This window comes from Glycine soja, chromosome 1 (assembly GCF_004193775.1).
Source record: "Glycine soja cultivar W05 chromosome 1, ASM419377v2, whole genome shotgun sequence".
Taxonomy (NCBI): Eukaryota; Viridiplantae; Streptophyta; class Magnoliopsida; order Fabales; family Fabaceae; genus Glycine; species Glycine soja.
The window spans coordinates 39,697,482-39,714,620 of record NC_041002.1 but is presented as its reverse complement, the minus strand read 5'-3'; the positions used below and the strand labels follow the sequence as shown (position 1 = coordinate 39,714,620).

Sequence of the window (17,139 nt, the reverse complement as noted above, 5' to 3'; positions counted from 1 at the left end):
AAATTAGGTGAACGTTGCCAATGTGCAGAAAAAAAAGAAGAAATAAACATAGCAAGCTCGTGACAAATCAAAATGATTCACTACAAGCAAAATCCTAAAAAAATAAAAATTCTAATTTTACGTAATAAATCCTAAAACAAATATTTTATTTTATATTAATACAAGTAATATATTTTTATAAATTTTAAATTATAAAATAAATATTTCCTAACACATAACATCTACATTTCCCATAATTTTAAAGCATAAGAACAAAATAGAAACAAGATAGAACTTACAAGCATTTCATAGAACTTATTTCAACACATACATGTTACAAGTCACTACCACTATTATATACATAACCAAAACGCTATCTATCGCCCATGAAACTCCTAGTACTATACAGATTACAGAAGTGACCAAAACTGAAAGAATGATACAATCTAAGTACATGGCAGCATAGTATACACTCAACAGCCATCATCATATAACATGATCCCCCAGCCATCTTTCCCAGGAAAATCAAAATTTTGGCAAATGGATCAGAATGATCACAGAACTCATGACCAGTTTCAAAGAAGTTTCTTTCCTTGGTTCTGTATGTTTGACATCAAAGGAATCCAAGTTTTGTTAGAAACTTCTTCACCGTTTCTTGGCCCCATTTGATGTCATTTTGCAAGGGATTGTCATCATCTTGCTCGTAGTTTGGCATGCCTTCCATTTCTGGGGACAAATGAGACTCTTGTTCATTGTAAAGCAGCTCTTGCCCATTATTGATGTCTGCATTTATCTCTCGGGGTGTGGCATCATCAGTTTCTTGCTCCTTACTGAACTGAACATTTTCAGTTTAAGCACAACGTTAAAGAGTTATTAAACTATTTAACAACTGCATGATTCAAAGAATGCAAAATTACCAATTGCCTTAAACAACCACCACCAAACAATGCCATAATATTCGGTTGTAAATATAGATAATATATTGATTAATAGACCCTTTTCAATGATTTTGCCTATAACTTTTATTGGTTTCTCCTATTAGAAAAGTGAGAAGAGATGCAAATAAATGTGGTCACACATCATGGAGCTCAAAGAAGAGGAGAGAAGTACCAACAAAGTAACTCATCGTATTTGATTAAAATGATACAACACACATTGACATTAGATAAGTGCTCTATATATAGAGAATATTTCTAACAAGCCAATATTACTCTTAATATCTCCCTACCTCTAGAAATTGGTATATCTCTTCTGCACACACGCTCAAACTACCCAAGGCGAGTTTCTATACACTTCCTTAAACAATGGTCAAAACTGCCCATCCCTATGAAGCTCTACATTTATCAGAAATTTATAGCAAAACTAGTGTCAGATGCTTGTAGACATGGGTAAGGCGTTATTTTATGTATATAATGGGGAAATTTTATTGGAAATTTATTGCAAAACACGTGACAGTCACTTGCAGTCAAGGGTAAGGAGTTATTGTATTTATATAATGGGGAAACTTGTATTATAAGATGTGAATATAATTTATGGCAATGCTAGATGGAATGTTTGATTAGTCTTTCTAATCAGTTCCAGACCCTCAATAAATTTTTGGCAATTGTTATAGCTTCTGTTATTCAAACAACCAAAAACTAATTGTTAAATCTTACTAACATTTTACCATATTGTAGGAGCAGTTCATTAATGGTTAAGATTCCTTTAATTAATGGAAACAACTAAAATAGAAACATTTTTTCCTCTTTCCCTTCTTAGACTTTATATGCTTTCATTATGTATGAGAAACAAGCTGATGCACCATGGAGATGGACAAAATTCCCTTCATTGATAAAACAAAGATGATGATACAAACAGAACAGGATACTTCTGTTTATTATTTAATCACATATCCTCACACAGGATTTCAAAGTTCAACCCCTAAGCTCCAAACAACTTGTTCCTCAAAAGAAATCAAGCAATTCTCTGCCAAAGGTAGTTGTGGACAAGTAAAGAAGGGAAAAAGGTTAGAAGGAGAGGAGAAAGGGAAGGCCACACTCATCATCAAGCGTTTACCTCGGGTATGTTCTGATCCTGAGTTTCAAAAGCTCCAACTGAAGTGTCCGTGTTAGTCATCTCTTGAACTTCACTTTGACCCGCTTGATCAGTTGGCTCAGTTGGTTCTATTATTAAGCCAGGTACAAGAACAGGACCTCCTTCAAGATCAAATAAGCTGCTTTCCACAATTGTCTTTTCCTGATTTTCGAGTGACGCAGCATTTCCATTGTGTCCAAGATCATGTATTATATCATCGTTTCCTGGACTATCTGCAGATTCTTCTTTTGGTTGAAGTATTATATTCTTTTTATTACTTTTATGGCTTGTACTGTTGATGAGATCTTCCGAAGAACTTATATTTTCTGCAACAATAGCCATTGGCTTTTCGATAGAGGAAGAAATAGTATCAGTGTTTTGTTGCATGACTGGTTCAGCAAGTGGTTTCTCCTCTGCATGAATTTGGGTATCTTCAACAGCTGATATTTCGGATGCATTGGAATCCAGTTCCTCTTGAGGATTCTCCAAAGTTTCAGCTAAAGTCGGCACTTCTAAGTCGACCTGGGGTTCCTCATTTGGCTCAGCAAGTTGATCTTCCTCTATTATTTTCTGAAGTTCTGCATTCTCCCAATCTTCAAGAACAATTATTCTGTTCATAGTTTCCCAAGTGTGGATCATTCGATCCAACCCTGGCTGCCAAATAATATCCCCCCCTTTTCCTTTCAGTATGAACTTGAACTGGAATGACTTTCCAGCAGGCATATCCTGATTACACAAAGGAAGCAAAAACAACATTTATAAAAGTTTTCAATCCGACAATATTTTAAAATTCTGAACAGATTTTACTCACCAGCTCCACGGCCCATACATGTCCTTCAAACCATGTCATGGGTAATGCTTCTAAAGGGTCCCATGAACCAAGCACAGGATCATCTCCAACGATAAGAAACTGTTCACCGAAGTTACAATTCTTTTCTAACTGAAAAGATACACGAACAAACTTTGATTCATCTGCACAGCAAATAAAAGTGTTGGGATTTTGAGTTCCACAGCATATATATGTAGTAGAAAAAAATACAGAAGGCCATTAAAACCCACTTGTTTGTTCACTTTGTTGAGCTTGAGGCTCCGCAGTATCCAAGTCCACCTGCAACATTTTATTCAGGCCAAGACAGTCTCATCAAACATGCCAAAATCTCTTACATTCTCAATTTATTTAATGTATATACAACGACCAGACAACCATTTCTTCACAAATTTCCCCACATAACAGAAAATTTAGATGTAGTTCTTAGAAGTAGTTTGGGAACAAAACTTAGATGTAGTTCTTAGAATACCATTAGTGTTGTTCTGCAATCAGGATTTGCTACTTTTAGTGTTGTTCTCCAAACAGAATAGGAGTTTCAGCTAGGTAATATATGCTAATTTTTAATGCAAACATTTATTACACTAATTATTGAGGTGAAACTCCAACTACGATTGAAAAACAGTACTAAAAGTATTAAGAAACTTCATCTAAGTTTTGTCTTTAGTTTGGCTCATATCCTCTTGAATTATACAAAATCATTGAAATAAATTCTCAAGACAGTAAAGAGGCTCCACCAGTAACATCAAAGCAACAGATTAAAACTTCAAACACGAAATGTCCTGGAAAGAATCGTGCCAAGCTATAAAAAACAAAAACAAAACAAAATTGTTGTTGAAGTCGCCAAACATTTCAATTAATAATCATTCCCAAAAAAGGGAAACAAAAAAAGAAAGCGACAATGGAATCAGAACCAAGAAAGAAGTCTAGCATAGCAGTAATACGAAATGTTCAGCAGCAAGTTTTGGATCTACGCATACTCATTCAAAAGGGAAAATATTAAAAGTATAAAAATGCAACAAAAAGGTGAGAGAAAACTGGACAAGCTCAACTTTTGAGTCGTTAGACTAGAAAACACGAAATTTCAGAAAAAGGAAAGAAAGAAAAAAAAAGAGCAAGAAAAGAAAAAGAAGCATATTTTGAGAACCCAACAAAAGAATCACCCCCACCAGAAAGCAATCATGTTCCAAACATGCAAACACCCCAAGAAGACCAGAACAAAAGACCCATGATAGTTCCAACAAAGAAAAACAAAATGGGAAACTAAGCGAGATATAAAGTTGGTTGAGTACTTAAGAAAGAAGAAAATAGGAGAAAGATCGCAGTTTTGATCCCTGCTAACAAAAACTACCGAAACTAACAATTAACATTTGATTATAAAAAGTGGGAAACTACGCATAGAAGAAGAAAACAAACCTGGTTCTTTGGTGGCACTGCATGAACCGGGTAAACAACACCCTTGTTCCGAACCAGTTTCAGGAGCAATGAATTGCAACCCTTTTTCTCATTTTTGGAACGAAGGGTGAAGCAGAATTCGGGTCTATAAGAAACACGAAGGCAAACTCTGGGAGAAAAGGGTCCTAGGGTGTCGACGACGGTCTTGGAACAAGAGCTTGTGAGGGCTTTCATCAGTGGTGGAGTTTGGTGTGTCACACAAGAAGGGTTTCACGGATGAGGGTGGGACAGTGGTTTGGTTTGGTTTAGTTTCCTTCTTTGATCGCTTTTGTGGACAGGGGCTGAGAATCCTGAATCTATCTGGTGCTGGCGGTGAGGGTGAGTCTGTGAGGTGGGGTCCTTTTATATAGTGGTGGGGTTTAAGGAAGTAGTTTATTTATTTATTTATTTCTATTGTGGTACTAAATCATGCATACAAATGAGAAAAAAACAAAAGGGGAGCGGAAATGGATCCACGTGTATGTGTCATGTGGACAGGAAGTGGCATCACTGGAATTCCTAGGACTTTCTTTTCCCTGGTATAAAAAAAATACCAAAATATATATATACCCCATTATTTACACTAATATAATTTTACTATTCATAATGTAAATTAAAAAAAATTGCATTTTAATGTTGAGAATTCGGGTCAACATGACTTTTTTTTTAATTTTAATTTTTTAAAAAATATATATATAAATAAAGAAAATTAATAAAATTGGAAAAGATTATAATATAAACAAAATTGGTTAAAAATATTACAGTGTAAATTTGTTTTTAAAGATCTACATTAATATTAAATTGTACAGTTGAAGAATATTTTATTAATTTATGAATGATGTGAAATGAAATACATTGATAGTAAAAAAAAATTAATTTGCTTGACTTGAACTTCCGGGACAGTGGAGACACCTATTTTTTAATGAACACCGTTTTGGTTGACCTCTTTCTCTCTCATCCATATTAGTTCATGTTCTTGTAGATTTTGGTCGATCTTTTTTGTTTCTCCTCATGGCTGGATTGACACATAATTGTGGTCCTTCATATGGTGGTCAGTAATCATGATGACACATGTCTGTTAACGAGACTTTGTAAACACTTGACACGTAATCCAATGTGTACATTGGACTAACATATTACAAGTAATCTATATTGATTTGCTTACATGCAGTAATTACATGTGCACATGGCATTTGCATCTTTTGAAGTTTCCCACAATCACATGTTCTTTGATCCAGTCTGACAGTGAATTTCCCTATTCGACGCCTTTCTCTTGTATTCACTCTTTCCTCAACTTGAAATTGAAATCTTTGGCGGTCAAACTGTTGAACGAAGTGAGTATTGGACTTAGTTTCCTCTCCAGTGATGAATTTGGCTGCAATAAGTGTGTACACTTGTCCGAAGGTGATCATTGCATTAGCCTTAGTCCCACGATCAACAAAAATATTTGTTTAACTTCTCATACATGGCTCTGACCAAGGCTGTGATTGGAAAATTTCAAATTTTTTTTAGCACCAAGTTTAGTGACTTTGCCAAATTAGTGGTCATGTCTCCCTACCGTTTTCCGTCATCTCATGCCAAGGTCCATTGCTTCCTTGGTATTTGATCAAGCCATGATGTGTTGTGCAGGTTGTCTTCTAGTAACTCTGGTTGAGTCATGACATACCTTGTAGTTTGAAAAAAAAAAATTAAATCTGAATGTTAGTTTAATGTTAAATAATTAAATATTGTGTGTTAGAATATAAACAAAATATCTTACCCATACTCAAGACGCTTTTTCTTTCGTCCTTATTTTTGAATTGTTTTTTTTTTGTAGTTTTGGCCTCTGTGTCGAATACAGAACACATGTGACGAGTTGTCTACTGCCCACCTACTGTCAGGTCATCTGTATGCACTTTTGATTGACTCGTGCCCGTTAGAGATTAAGCATATACCATGTTATGGTGTCACATGTGTTCTCAAGTTTTGCAAAAAAAAGTGCCACCCATCTGCTGTCCCACCCTCGACAATGGAAAATGCCAATGGAAATATGTTGTTAGTGTCATCTTGTGCAACTGCAATTAACAACGTCCCTTTGTATCTTTCATATAGCCATGTTCCATCGATTTACATAATGGGTTTACAAAATGCAAGCGCATTAACGCATGCCTTAAATGGCCAAAAAAGTCGATGGAATATGACCTTGTTTGGGATTGGTTGGTTGGACTCGTCCAGTGTAGGAATAGTTTGAATCTTGACAATTGTGTCAGGGATGAAAAGTTGCAAAGCTTGTAGGTATTTGGGAAGTATGTTGTATGACTCTTCCCAATTACCACATACCTGCTCGAGGGCCCATTGTTTTGTCAGTCATGCTTTACGATATGTGATGGTGTATCTGAACTCTTGTCTTACGAATGCGATGAATGTAGGAATGGTTAGTTGCTTGTTTTCTTCAACCATCGCAAGGATATTTTTTCCTACAAGTTTTGAATCCATCTTATTGTGATCTTGTGAAATGGTTCGCATGACACATGTGTAAGGCCCTTCTATCATTCTAATTTCCCAAACTTTTAGATTTTTTTTCCGGATGCTCTAAGTTTCCATTGGCACTTTTTAGCTAGGAAACATAAGACCCATGTATCCTTCGCACACCTCTTGGCTTTGAAATTCACATGGTTCTTAATGTGCCACATTTTTACCGCGTGTTTCAGGTCCTCCAATTGATGAAATCACTGATCAACATACAACTCATCATCGTGCGAGTCAGATTGTTGTTGTTGGTCCAAAAAATGCCTATAGTCGGGGTTGTTAGGCACTTGGCTGTCACCAACATCAGTGCTATTTGAATATGGATGATAGACATTTTCAGTTGATGGTAGTTGGAAAAGGAACTATATGTCATTATCGTCGTTTTCGTCGTTGTTGTTGTCGTCCACGAAAATTTCATCTTCGTCGTCATTGAAGTCACCAACTACTTCATTCGGCAACCCATTTTGAGCATGATAATCATGTGACATTTCATTGCTTTCAGACTAAGCAACATGGATATCAGTAGTTGGGTCGACATTTAGTTAGGAGGGCTCATTTAGTTGGGGAGTCGTCTCATGGTAGTTTGACGATCCACTAAGCAGTTGTGTGTATGAACTAATGTGGGTATCAAATTCGGTGGGTTCAAAATGAGGGATGTAATAATCATTTGTGGTCTTGTACGAGATTGGTGTGTAAGGTGTATGGTGTTTGAGTATGGTAGTCAGTGTATGGTGTTTCATAAATTTGTGGTGATTGAACGGTTGTTTCGACATTGGCGGTAGAAGAAGGTTATTGTTAATATTGTATGAGCAACTAAAAGCCACTTAAGCATTGATGTCAATTATAGACATCGAACATGCCATCAATATCCTCATCATCACTAATGGTAACAACCTAGTAATTGAACATGCTAGACCCAGCAGAAATGGGGTATCGATAAATGATTGTGGTTATGGTTTGACCTCGGTTAGGCCCATCTTATGTTGGATTTTTGTTTTCAAGGCATTCAAGATGATGCCTCTCCTCATTGAAACAAGTACATTGTTTCTGCCCTTAAACTCAACGCCCTCGTCACAGTTGGCTACATAGGCATCATAGTAGACTAGGGCAGGGACGTTTTCATTTTTGCTTGCCATGGTGACTGAGAGTGATTAGGTTTGGAGTCTGAGAGTGTTTTGGTTTGGAGACTGAGAGTTATTTGGTTTGGAGACTGAGAGTGATTTGAAACTTTTGTTGTGAAGTGTTTTTTGTGTGTAGAAGAATACGTTTGGAGACCTATTTATAGTGTCGTGACTATGGATAGATCCAATGGTTGCCATCATGCTAACAATTTTAACGGTCCAGATTGCCTCCACAGTGTCATGAACAGTGCACCGATAGTTTTTGCAGTCAAAATTGCGTGAACAGTGTCGTGAATAGTGCATTGGCATTTTTTGTGGTAAAAAATTGATCTACAGTACGTGAACAATGTTCTGACGTGTAGTGACATGAATAATGATGTGAATAATGTTTTGACGCGCACAATGATATGAACAGTGACGTGAACAATGTTTTGACGTGCATAATGACATAAACAGTGACGTGAATAGTGTTTTGATGCGCACAATGACATGAACAGTGTCTGCATGATTCTTGATGCGCACAATGATGTGAACAGTGTTCTGACACACATAGTATTGTTGTAGGATTCCTGACATGAACAATAGCGCACAGTATTGTGAATAGTGCATGCACAAATTTTTCTCTGCCTATAAAAAACATCTCAGACCATACAACTTATTACACTCATCGGTTCATTTTGAATATCAGTAACTAAATTGTCAATCATGTAAAGGGAGAATGCAGGCAACAACGTTGTTATGGAAACAAAATTGTCACCGAGCTTCAAAGATACAAAACATGGTAAGTACCAATTAGATGATATTATAACCTTTCATTGTCGTGACAATTATGAAATGATAACTTTTGTTTTATAGGGACAACCACCAATAATCATTTCGTATTGTCATTCGATGCTCGCTCCTCATCCTTTAATTGAGCTGTTGCTTGCTCATACTGATGTGGCAAAATTACACCACTTCAAAATTGATTATCATTTAGTGACACTTGTTGAGCGATGGAGACCATAGATGCACATTTTTCATCTTCTTATTGGAGAATGTACAATTACACTGGAGGATGTAGCACTGCATCTTGGCATAAGGGTGGACGGTAGGCCAATCACTGGTGCAACCTACTATGATTGGGAGGAAATGTGTGAACAATATTTGGGTGTTGTTCCACCAAAGGGAGAAGCAATAATAGGCTCTTCCATTAAGCTTAAGTGGTTGCAAGATAGTATGTCGCTGCTTCCCTCGGAACCAACATAGTAGCAGTTAGAAGCACATTGTAAAGCTTACACTTTGTGGCTAATTTGTGGCTTAAGTGGTTGCAAGATAATATGTCACTGTTTTGGTTGATCTCAACTGAGTTAGGCGGTATAGTTGCGGCTCTGCTTGTCTAGCAACGCTGTATAGGGAAATGTGTAGGGCCATTGACCCTGATGCCAAAACCATGGGCGGTGTGCGTCATTGTTGCAATCTTGGGCATGGTATCACATGCCTTTCATTACATCAAGAGTTAATTGGACACCATCATATCTGTTGGTTACAAGGTAATATGAGTCTTAAATTCATTGTTATATGGTTAACATACTATGTATTGAATAAAAAAAATTATTTATTATTTATTAGATGGAGTGGCAGTGGATTAAGCTTTACTGGTACACCACATGGAGATGTCATCGATTATAGAATGAGATTAGACTACATGACAGCTGAACAGGTAATAAATAAACTATTAGTTACATAAAAATAATGTTGAGTTTTGTGTTTTTAATAATCAATTAATTATTCATTTTGTATTATTTCAGTTCTTGTGAAATCCATATATCCACTTTTTGGATGCTTTAGAGTCAACAACTTTCATAGACTCCTCCATATGGACAGCCTGCACCCCTCTAATTTGTTTCTCGATAGTAGAATGGCACTAAGCGGATATAGTTAAACTTCAATTCCACCTCCAACAAGACATACCAGATCCCCCAAGAAACATGGACAAACTTCACAAAATCAACATGCGAGGTCAAACTGACACAAATTGGGCGAAAAAACATGCAAAGTGGATAAGGTATTGGAAACAATGTCAATCAATGGCTTTACAGGGACAATCTATTATAGGGCATGCAAAGCATTCTCATGAATGCATGGCATGGTATCAAAGTAATACTATTATTTTTTTAAATATGCAACTACCAAGTGGATTGTCAATGAATTTCGAAACTGGTCAATCATCAAGGACAACAAACATCGTGCAACCAGAATGTAATCATGCATACACACCAATCCCCCCATGACAGATTATGTTCCACCACATACACACCAATTTGTCCCCCAATGACGGATTATGTTTTTCCTGGTGCTTCAAACATGTACTACACTCCACCGATTGTCCTACCAGATGATTTCCTGAGCAATGTTTTTGGAACTGATTGTGGCACGCCAACGTCAGCTTGTGAATACATTCATAGCCTACAGAACAAAGTGGAACCAAGTTTCAATTTGATGTTTAGCCAAGATGTTGAAGAGAATAATCCATCACTGCATGATATACCAGATGAACGCCCATGTCGAAATCTAGGACGTAATAGGAGACGCCCTCCATGTGGAACATTACACCATTATGGGGATTAAGTAGTAAAATTTGTTGTATGATGAAAATAGCAATTAACTAATGTTGAACTTTTTGACTTACATTATCTTCATGCTCCTTTAATTTTACAATTTATTTGAGTACCCTCGTGACAAACAAAAATGACAACCGAACAACATCATACAAACACATCAAACAAACACCAAATACATAATAAAAACTAACAAGTAATTAAAAGAAATACAACAACATATGTTAAATAGTTTATTCTAATTTCATGGAACTATTCAACTTCTGCTCCATCTCCATCCAAATTAGGTCATTAGTATGAGACAGTGATGGTGAAGTATGAACTTCAACTCTAAGTTCCATACATATTACACTTCACATGTTTTCAAATGTATTAAACATGCACCAAACATCTTCTTCATCAGTAATTGGACATGTTGCATACTCAACATGTCCATTCATTTCATGTATAGGACAACGATACCCAATTGAAGTAATTGCAGACGATACATCAACATCTTGTGTTGTCACTGGTGAAAATTGTGTTTCCAGTTGAATTGCTGGTGATCTCAACATTGACATAAACGAACACACAAATTGGGGCTGAACTCATTTTTTTGCACTATTCTTTTTTGGCTCACTGACACTTTGATGTAACTATGCAAAGAATAGGGTGATATCATGCATTTAAATATTGAGGTAGGTGTGCTTTGGAAGCTAGTGGTATGACAATAAGAAAGTTATGCAAAGGGGTTTTGGAATCTCAAGGCGTTAGAGTAAGGTTTTCATTTTAATGGCAATTGGAATCACGAGGCATGACAATAAGATGGTTTTTCTAATGGCCTTTGGAATCTCTAGGCCTAACATTTAGACAAAAGCTATGTCCAAGACAACCTTGCATGCCAAGTATCATTGCATATGATTGCATAATGAACAACTGCACATAACCAATAAACCCTATGCGATTGATTAAAGGTGTTTTTTTATTAATGCAGGTCTCCGCACATTATCAGTGCATGCTATTAAACAATGAATGGCTACACGCAACAAACAAAATTCCAATTAATTATGATTTTAACTGTTGCAACAAAGCTTAAGTGTCTATGTTCTGCATTTTTTTTAAAATTATGTCCAACACATTACTAATATCCGTGACACATTTTTTCCATAGTTTTAAAAGTCAAAGAATCCAAAAAAAATATATCGTGCACCAGTTCCATGGACAACCACCTCAAAATAGGAGAACAAAATAAAAAAACTAAGATTTGGACCCTTGCAACAAAGCTTAAGTGCCCATGTTCTGTATTTTTTAAAATTATGTCCAAGACATTACAAATATCTGTGACACATTTTTTCCGTAGTTTAAACGTCAAAGAATCCTAAAAAAATATACTGTGCACCAGTTCCATGGACAATCACCTCAAAGTAGGAGAACAAAATAAAAAAACTATGATTTGGACCCTTGCAACAACGCTTAAGTGCACATGTTCTGCATTTTTTTAAATTATGTCCAACACATTACTAATATCCGTAACACATTTTTTTCTATAGTTTAAACATCAAAGAATCCAAAAAAAATTTATCGTGCATCAGTTCCATGGACAACCACCTCAAAATAGGAGAAGAAAATAAAAAAAAACTATGATTTGGACCCTTGCAACAAAGCTTAAGTGCTCTTGTTATGCATTTTTTTTAAATTATGTCCAACACATTACTAATATTCGTGACACATTTTTTCCGTAGTTTAAACGTCAAAGAATCCCAAAAAAATATATTGTGCACCAGTTCCATGGACAACTACCTCAAAATAGGAGAACAATTTTTTTTTTTTAAAAAAACCTATGATTTGGACCCTTGCAACAAAGCTTATGTGCCCATGTTCTGCATTTTTTTTTAAATTATGTCCAACACATTACTATTTGTGAATGAATATCATGTAGGTTTTGATGATGCCAAAAAGGTTACTTGATGAGCATGGATTGAATCAAGTCAAAAGAACAAGATCAAGTAAATCTAATATAAGAATTTAGTAAATTTGTTTAAAGAATCTCAATTTGATTGCTTTAGTTTGGCCTCAACATCTTTAGTATCAAACACTCTTTTATCAAAGGATAAATCAGTTCAAAAAGATATTTTTGAACTGGTAATCGATTATCAGACTGTGTAATTGATTACTAGAAGATATTTTTGACTAACGACACAAAACCGTTTGAATTTTGATCTGTGTAATAGATTACCAGAATCCTGCAATCGATTACCAGTGATTGGATTTCCAAAAAACCTTTGAAAAGTCATGACTCTTTAGAAATATAACTGTGTAATCGATTACCAGAATCCTGTAATTGATTACCAGTGAGAAAATTTCAGAAAAGCTTTTTTGAAAAGACATATCTCTTCAAACTATTTTGAAAAGGCACAATGAGCCTATATATGTGTGTGTCTGACTTTGAAAAGTAGAGAGAGATTTTAAAAAGAGAAATTAATTGTCAAATGCTCTCTAAAAAACTATTGGCCAAACACTTGCAAATCAATTGAGTATTCTTCTAAGATCTTCAACTTGTATTATCATCTCTAAAAGAGAAAAATTCTTCTGTACATTCTAAAAACATTGTTGTGATCAAGAGACTGTTTGTCTCTTGACTTGTGAGAATCCTAAACACAAGGGAGAGGGATCCCAATGTGTGTTCATAAGTTGTAAAGAGTTTACAAAGTTAGTGGAAAATCTCAAGTGGGTTGCTTGAGGACTAGACGTAGGCACGAAAAGTGGCCGAACCAATATAAACTGAGTTTGCATTTCTCTCTTTCCTTATCTCAGTTATTTTATTGCAGATTACTCTGTCTTGTGTAGTTAAAAGAACATTATTAAATTGATTGCTTCTTCTTTTTCTTGTTCATTCTGAGCCTATCATATATCATTTAAAAAAGGGTTAAAGTTTGTTAGTGGGAAAATTTGAAACTTAATTCACCCCCCTCTTAAGTTATTAAGGCCACTTGTCCAATACTAATATCCATGACACATTTTTTCCATAGTTTAAACGTCAAAGAATCCAAAAAAAAAAATATCATGCACTAATTCCATGGACAACCACCTCAAAATAGGAGAACAAAATTAAAAAAAAAACTATGATTTGGATCCTTGCAACAAAGCTTAAGTGCCCATGTTCTGCATTTTTTTTAAATTATGTCCAACACATTACTAATATCCGTGACACATTTTTTTTTGTAGTTTAAACGTCAAAGAATCCCAAAAAAATATATTGTGCACAAGTTCCATGGACAACCACCTGAAGGCAAGCTGAGACTTACTCATGAAGCAATTGGCTCGCCCAGGTGAGTTGGTTCCTTCACCCTGAAGTCTTTTCGGGGCCCAAGCAAGCCAGAGGCTAGCCTGGGCGAGCTAGAGTTCAGGAAACTCAATGAAAAGACCCTTTTGCCCCTTCTTTTTGGTATCTTTTGCATTCTTGATCAAAACATTGAACGATCTTTTGTCTTGTGCGGTAACTAGTGTCGAACAACGTAGTTCGGTTAGCGAGAATCAAAACATCAATGAATGATAGCCCCTGGACAAAATTAGGGTCTGACAGTTGTCCCTCTTTACTTATCTTTTATTGAAAATGAAAAGGTAAGTAAAGATAAGGACACTAATTTCATTCGAGCGACCTTGCTATCCGACCAGCAACTGGTGAAAGCCAAGAAAGTGAAACATGTAAAAAAGAACAAACGGATATCGACATGGAAGTATCAGAAGTATTTAAGCAAAAGACGTTGTAGTCATGCATAATAGTTGTTTGCTTCGAAGTAAGAAGAAGATTTCTTATAGAGAAGAATGTTACAAGATGAAGATCTTATAAGAATCCTTATTGATTTTGCAAGTGTTTGGTCAAGGCTTTCTTTTGAGAGGATAGGACAATTATTGTTCAGAAAAACTCTCAAGAATTTTGAACTCAAGTCACATATTTATTGGCCTTTGGTGGCCTTTCAAAACTTGTGAACAGTTGTGACTTTTTAGAATTATTTTCAAAATTTCCTCACTGGTAATCGATTACAGATATGTGGTAATTGATTACACAGTTAATTTTGAGGAGTTATGACTCTTCAGATTTGAATTTCAAAATTCTGTGACTTGTAATCGATTACACAACTGTTGTAATAGTTGTGTAATCGATTACAGGTTTAAAATTTAAATTCAAAACTTCCTGAAAGCTTGTTTAAAACAATTTTGACTCTGGTAATCGATTACAATCTCTTTGTAATCGATTACACATTCAAAATTCAAATTCAAATGTTTTCTGAAACTGGTTAAAACTTATTTTTGCTTCTAGTAATCGATTACCAGAGAGAAAAACATATTTTCAAAACAAAGTTTTACTTAAAAACTTTTGTAAGATGTTTTGAAGAATTAACCTAAGGCCAAACCTTTGTAGTCTCATTTAAGGGATTCTTTTAACATACAATGGACTAATTGTTAATCGTTTCTCTTGAATTCTTGATCTTGACTTTGATCAATCTTGAATAGCTTTCATCCTTTTGGCATCATCAAAAGCTTCATACAACATATGCTTCTACAAACTGCTTGGGAGTAGGCCACGGGTAAGGGTTGGGGTCCTGGCGTTGCTGGTGCAGTATATACTGATAGAAGTTATCATTCAATTGCACCTAACCTCTATGCTTTGCCGCCTACTGGTTAGCCAAATGCTGCATGTATGCATGCATCTGGAGCTCCATCCTCTGCATGTGAACCGAGATGGACTTTAGGGACAATGGCTGATGTGGAGGCGGTGGTGGTGCGTCTGCTGCTAGTCTTGCCCCGGCTGCTGTGCCTGCCTTGGCATACAATACTTCTCAATGAAAGACCTGTTGATGGAGGGCTGAATGAGCTTTGTAGGCGTGATCGGTACCCCATAGAACTGGCAGAGGCCTGTGATCAATGTTTTAAATTCCAGTGCCATATCAGACTTTTATGGGTCCACTGGGTGTCTCAGAGGTGCAATACCTATAAATTGGTAGATGACATTCGGGATAAGCTATGCTACATGAACAATGATCTGGGTTAGGATAGCATAGACCAACTGGCATTTAGGCAGCAGGAGATCAAAATTATGGTCACTGGGAAGGATGTTGCTGAGCAGAAGCGTCATTCAAATTTGGTTCAAAGTGGTCATGCTAGTGCGCATGATCTACACCCGCCTCTCGGTAACCTTTCGTGCAAAATCCTGTCTCGAGGAACACAGTAGCTGGCCTATGGCCTCTTCATCAAAACCTGATGATGGAAGCTTGCTTGTGGGGCTTCTATGGAGGCTGGATCTTTGAGCTTCAATGAGGTCCTTTAATGGTGATTTTCCACCATGGAGATGCAGTGGAAGACAAAGGAGAAGAGGTGAGAGGAGGCGCCATCCACTAGGGAATAAGCCATGGAAGAAGGAGCTTCACCACCAACATGAGCCTTAGATAAGAAGCTTGGAGAGGATGCTTCAATGGAGGAAAAGAAAGAGGGAGAGAAAGAGAGAGGGGGGAGCACGAAATTGAAGGAAGAAAATGGGAGAGTAGTTGAACTTTGAGTTGTGTCTCACAAGACTCTCATTCATCAAAGTTACAATAAGTGTTACACATGCTTCTATTTATAGACTAGGTAGCTTCCTTGAGAAGCTTTCTTGAGAAAACTTCCTTGAGAAGCTTCTTTGAGAAAACTTCCTTGAGAAGCTAGAGCTTAGCTACACATACCCCTCTCATAACTAAGCTCACCTCCTTGAGAAGCTTCCTTAAGGAGATTCCTAAAAAAGCTAAAGCTTAGCTACACACACCTCTCTAATAGCTAAGTTCACCTCCTTGAGATGAGAAGCTAGAGCTTAGCTACACACCCCCTATAATAGCTAAGCTCACCCATATGCCAAAAAACATGAAAATACAAAAAAAGTCCCTACTACAAAGACTACTCAAAATGCCACGAAATACAAGGCTAAAACCCTATACTACTAGAATGGCTAAAATACAAGGCCCAAACGAAGGAAAAACCTATTCTCATATTTACAAAGATAAGCGGGCTTATACTTTGCCCATGGGCTCGAAATCTACCCTAAGACTTATGAGAACCCTAGGGCCTTCCCTTGGATCTCTAGCCCAATGTACTTGGAGTCTTCTATCCAATGCCCTTGCGGGGTAGGATTGCATCACCTGAGACCTGGCTTCTTCTTTCAGCGTATTCACAACGTTGTCCTTCTTCTAAGATCAACGGATGCACCAGGAATTGGTTGATAGTATCTTCATCATAGGGGATTCATTGGCCTCACACCCAGGAGCGCTTATCCATAACTTCTTCTTCAGTGGGCCAGGCATTTGCATAGAACTCCATTACTATCTCAGGGTCATACTTAGTCATAGGCTTTGTCAGCTGGGTCCAATGCCTTTTGGCAACCTCTGCCTGGAATTCTGGGTACTTTCCTTCTGCTAGTTGGACTCGCCTTTCCTTGAGAAAAGACCAATCCTTAATCACTTTGAAACAACGCTGATGCTCCTCGCTTTGGAAATGGTGTCCATTAAACTCAATTTACGCTTGCGGGGCTGCACTGGATCCCTCCCCTGCGATGGCCTTCCTAGCCCTTTTAACATAAAGCTTCTTCAAA

The 17,139-nt window shown here is 36.7% G+C and overlaps 1 protein-coding gene across 2 annotated transcripts; it reads right to left on the bottom strand.

Moving 5' to 3' along the window:
• Positions 1–257: 257 nt before the first annotated feature.
• Positions 258–4,674, bottom strand: LOC114415746. Of its 2 annotated transcripts, none has more exons than XM_028380584.1 (5): positions 4,295–4,674; positions 3,112–3,160; positions 2,864–3,024; positions 2,035–2,778; positions 258–814 (listed from the first exon to the last, which is right to left on the bottom strand). In XM_028380584.1, the coding sequence occupies exons 1-5, from the start codon at positions 4,505–4,507 to the stop codon at positions 593–595; spliced, it is 1,389 nt and encodes a 462-aa protein (XP_028236385.1). In that variant the 5' UTR covers positions 4,508–4,674; the 3' UTR covers positions 258–592. The 2 variants fall into 2 exon arrangements, with proteins under 2 accessions (XP_028236385.1, XP_028236393.1); XM_028380592.1 differs by having other exon boundaries at positions 783–868.
• Between the last annotated feature and the right edge of the window lie 12,465 nt (positions 4,675–17,139).

What these genes read in the sequence shown, in the direction of transcription:
- LOC114415746 (XM_028380584.1), bottom strand. Translation starts at nt 4,507, where the DNA reads ATGAAAGCCCTCACAAGCTCTTGTTCCAAGACCGTCGTCGACACCCTA. An exon ending in CAGTGCCACCAAAGAACCAG is followed by an intron (nt 3,161 to 4,294) that starts GTTTGTTTTCTT and finishes AAAATGTTGCAG; the next exon opens with GTGGACTTGGATACTGCGGA. An exon ending in TCAACAAAGTGAACAAACAA is followed by an intron (nt 3,025 to 3,111) that starts GTGGGTTTTAAT and finishes TTTGCTGTGCAG; the next exon opens with ATGAATCAAAGTTTGTTCGT.